Consider the following 2,666-nt stretch of genomic DNA (forward strand, 5'->3'; position numbering starts at 1 on the left):
ATCAGCAGGAGCTTCTCGGACTGCATCATCATCATCATCCTCATCCTCACCATTCCCCTCCGTGGGAGAGGGCATAATCTCTCTCCGGACTCGTTTGGCCGAAGGCTCTGCGCTCTTCTTACGACGCCTCCTACTCCTCGCTCCTGCCCAAGTGCGGAGCACTTCACGCAGAAAATCCACGTCGGTCACATCTGCTGCTGCCCCTGTTGTTTTTGACATTGTTATACGTATGAGTGCAGGTAAGTGTAGATGCAATCGACGGCGAAACGCAGGCGCAGGCCTCGCACTTCATCACTCAAGTTGTCGATCGCCTTCAGCTGCACAATAGTTGAATCCAGGAGGGCAAGAGCGGCCCAAAGGTCAAGCTTCCGTTCTTGCAATCTTTTAGTCAGGATGCCACATGGTCGAAGAAGTTGGACAACCATCATCATCTCCTCGGAATAGTCATCGATAGTCTCGAGGAGAAACTCGTAATCAGCATTGTCCCTCAAAAGGTTGGGCTTGCTGGTTAGGTACTCCGCTATGGCATCCTTCGACGATACCAGTACTTGCAAGCAGTTTAGTTTCGACAGCCATCTCACATCTTGCAAGGCGGTTGGGATTAGGATCCTCCCATAGGCAACTTCCAGGGCCTTCAGTTCTCTCCGGCGTTGACCGGAACGGTTAAAAATAGTATACGCGATGCGCAGGCACCGCTCAATCCGTCGACACAAAGGACTGTTCTTCCAGCTATCTGTAGACACTGCCAAATCCAGACGGTGTGCGGCACAGTAGCATACCAACCATCCTCCATCGCGCTCGTCGGTTATGACGTTGTCGGCTGCGGTAAGCATGGCCTGGCATCTATCCGAGGTCCATCCCAGGCATTTAGATAAACTGACACCATCTCTGTTATGGAGTTGGCGGATGGCCGCAGAGATGGTAGCCGACTTTCCGTCAGGAACGCTTATGATATCCCACAGGACCGTCTCGACGGAATCTGCAGTGCCGGGAGCATTGCTGAGCACGCAGCGAGCTAACACTGCCAGCCTGAAAAATCCTCAGTGATGTTTGAAATCGAGAATTCACGTGCGAAGTAGAGCTTACCATTCATCTCTATCATTTGTGGTATCAAGTATACCACTGTGCATCGCCGAGGCTCTGATGGTTTCTGCATTCTTCCGCATGACCACGATATCAATTGCTTCGGTGAATTCCCACGATGAATAACGGGAAGAGTGGAACTCTGTAGACACTGGAGCTCCAACGGCCTTGCAGTGATCCGCCAACGATTCAAACTTCTGGATGCTCACTTCCTCACGGGCCAACCACAACGCACATTGCACGAGGGGTGTGTCGCTCATCAACTTTTGGTCTTCCTCCTGATCCACTCGAGATGCTTGATTCCGCCAGTAAGCGTTGTTGGTGTCTCGGGTAGCAGCAAGCTTAATTGAATCCTTGTGGTTGTTGTCGTTCAAGTGAGTGACGACCGTTGACTTTTGTAGTCTCTCCGCATCTCGCCAAGTGCTCCATCTACCCGCAGCAGGGTTCAACGCACAGATACTGCAACGATAGAGAAGGACATCATGTTCTCTCTTGCTCACGAGCCACTTGTGCTCCTGTGCCCATTTCCCAAGCTTTTCTTCGATACCGAGTTTGGGATTGGGCATGAATAAGAGGAGTAGATGCGCCAACACGCGAACAAACAGCATTGCTGAGTCGGATACTCGAGATATGATATGGGTCTGATATGGGTATGAGGATACGGCGTATACGATATTCTGTGCGTTGGTTTTGCGCATGCGTACATCATTGAGAACAGGAGCAAAGCGAAACGTGTTCAACATTTCACCGAAGCGCGCGACAGGTTCAAGTTTGGCTCCGCCGGAGCTGCTTGACATGGAGAAAAAGTGCCACGGCATGGAAAAATTAAATGCCTAAGTCAAAAAAAATGCTCCGAAGAAAAATGCGCTTACAAGATACTCTGAGTGTCATATCACATGATTAGTGCGGCCAGCCACTCATATGACTGGCTCGAAGAACAAAACGACGTAGTCAACCACCGGCAGGCATGTATTCGTGATTGATTGCTTTACCCAACAACCCAATAGCGTGCCCGCAGGAGCGAGCCGCGATGGGAACTGTGACAGCGGAACGATGCCTCCTTGTTGTGTTCTTGAGCCATGTGCGCGGTCAGGAGCTATGACGCCGTCATAATGACGGGGTGAGCGGAAGCAGCGGCCGCATGGATGGGTGTCACAGGGGCTTGGTTCTGCATGACGCCTACGGACGAGTAACACGGTTAGCAAAACACAAGCCTCATCATGAGGGTACTGGCATAATTGCCCCGGTAACACGAAATCGAAGTTCCGGACAACGAAGTCGACTCTCCTAAACTTTAGGACCTAAAGGACGAAATTGGAGGTCTGAAGGTGTACTTGACGAAATTGAAAGTTCTATGACGAATTCGAAGGCTCCAAAGTCGAAATTGAAAATTCTGTGAAGATGAACTTGAACTTTCAATGTCACAAGACTTGTCATCGACTTCGGACGAGCTTGAATGTTCTATGACGGAGTCGAAAGTTCTAATTGTGAATATGAACTTCCCCTTTCGGATTCGTGCCTCCAACTTCGCGCGTCCCGACGAGATTGATGGTTCCAAAAATGAACTAAATGTTCGAAAGGTG

The 2,666-nt window shown here is 50.3% G+C and overlaps 1 protein-coding gene across 1 annotated transcript; it reads right to left on the reverse strand.

The window, feature by feature from the left end:
• Positions 1 to 221: 221 nt before the first annotated feature.
• Pmar_PMAR005591 (hypothetical protein) lies at positions 222 to 1,649 on the reverse strand (the record flags this gene model as incomplete). The annotated part of the gene is made up of 2 exons (XM_002779971.1): positions 222 to 1,029; positions 1,087 to 1,649. 2 exons carry the CDS (start codon positions 1,647 to 1,649, stop codon positions 222 to 224), a joined length of 1,371 nt encoding a protein of 456 aa, XP_002780017.1.
• Between the last annotated feature and the right edge of the window lie 1,017 nt (positions 1,650 to 2,666).

Source organism: Perkinsus marinus, assembly GCF_000006405.1.
Source record: "Perkinsus marinus ATCC 50983 genomic scaffold scf_1104296944766, whole genome shotgun sequence".
Classification (NCBI taxonomy): Eukaryota; Perkinsozoa; order Perkinsida; family Perkinsidae; genus Perkinsus; species Perkinsus marinus.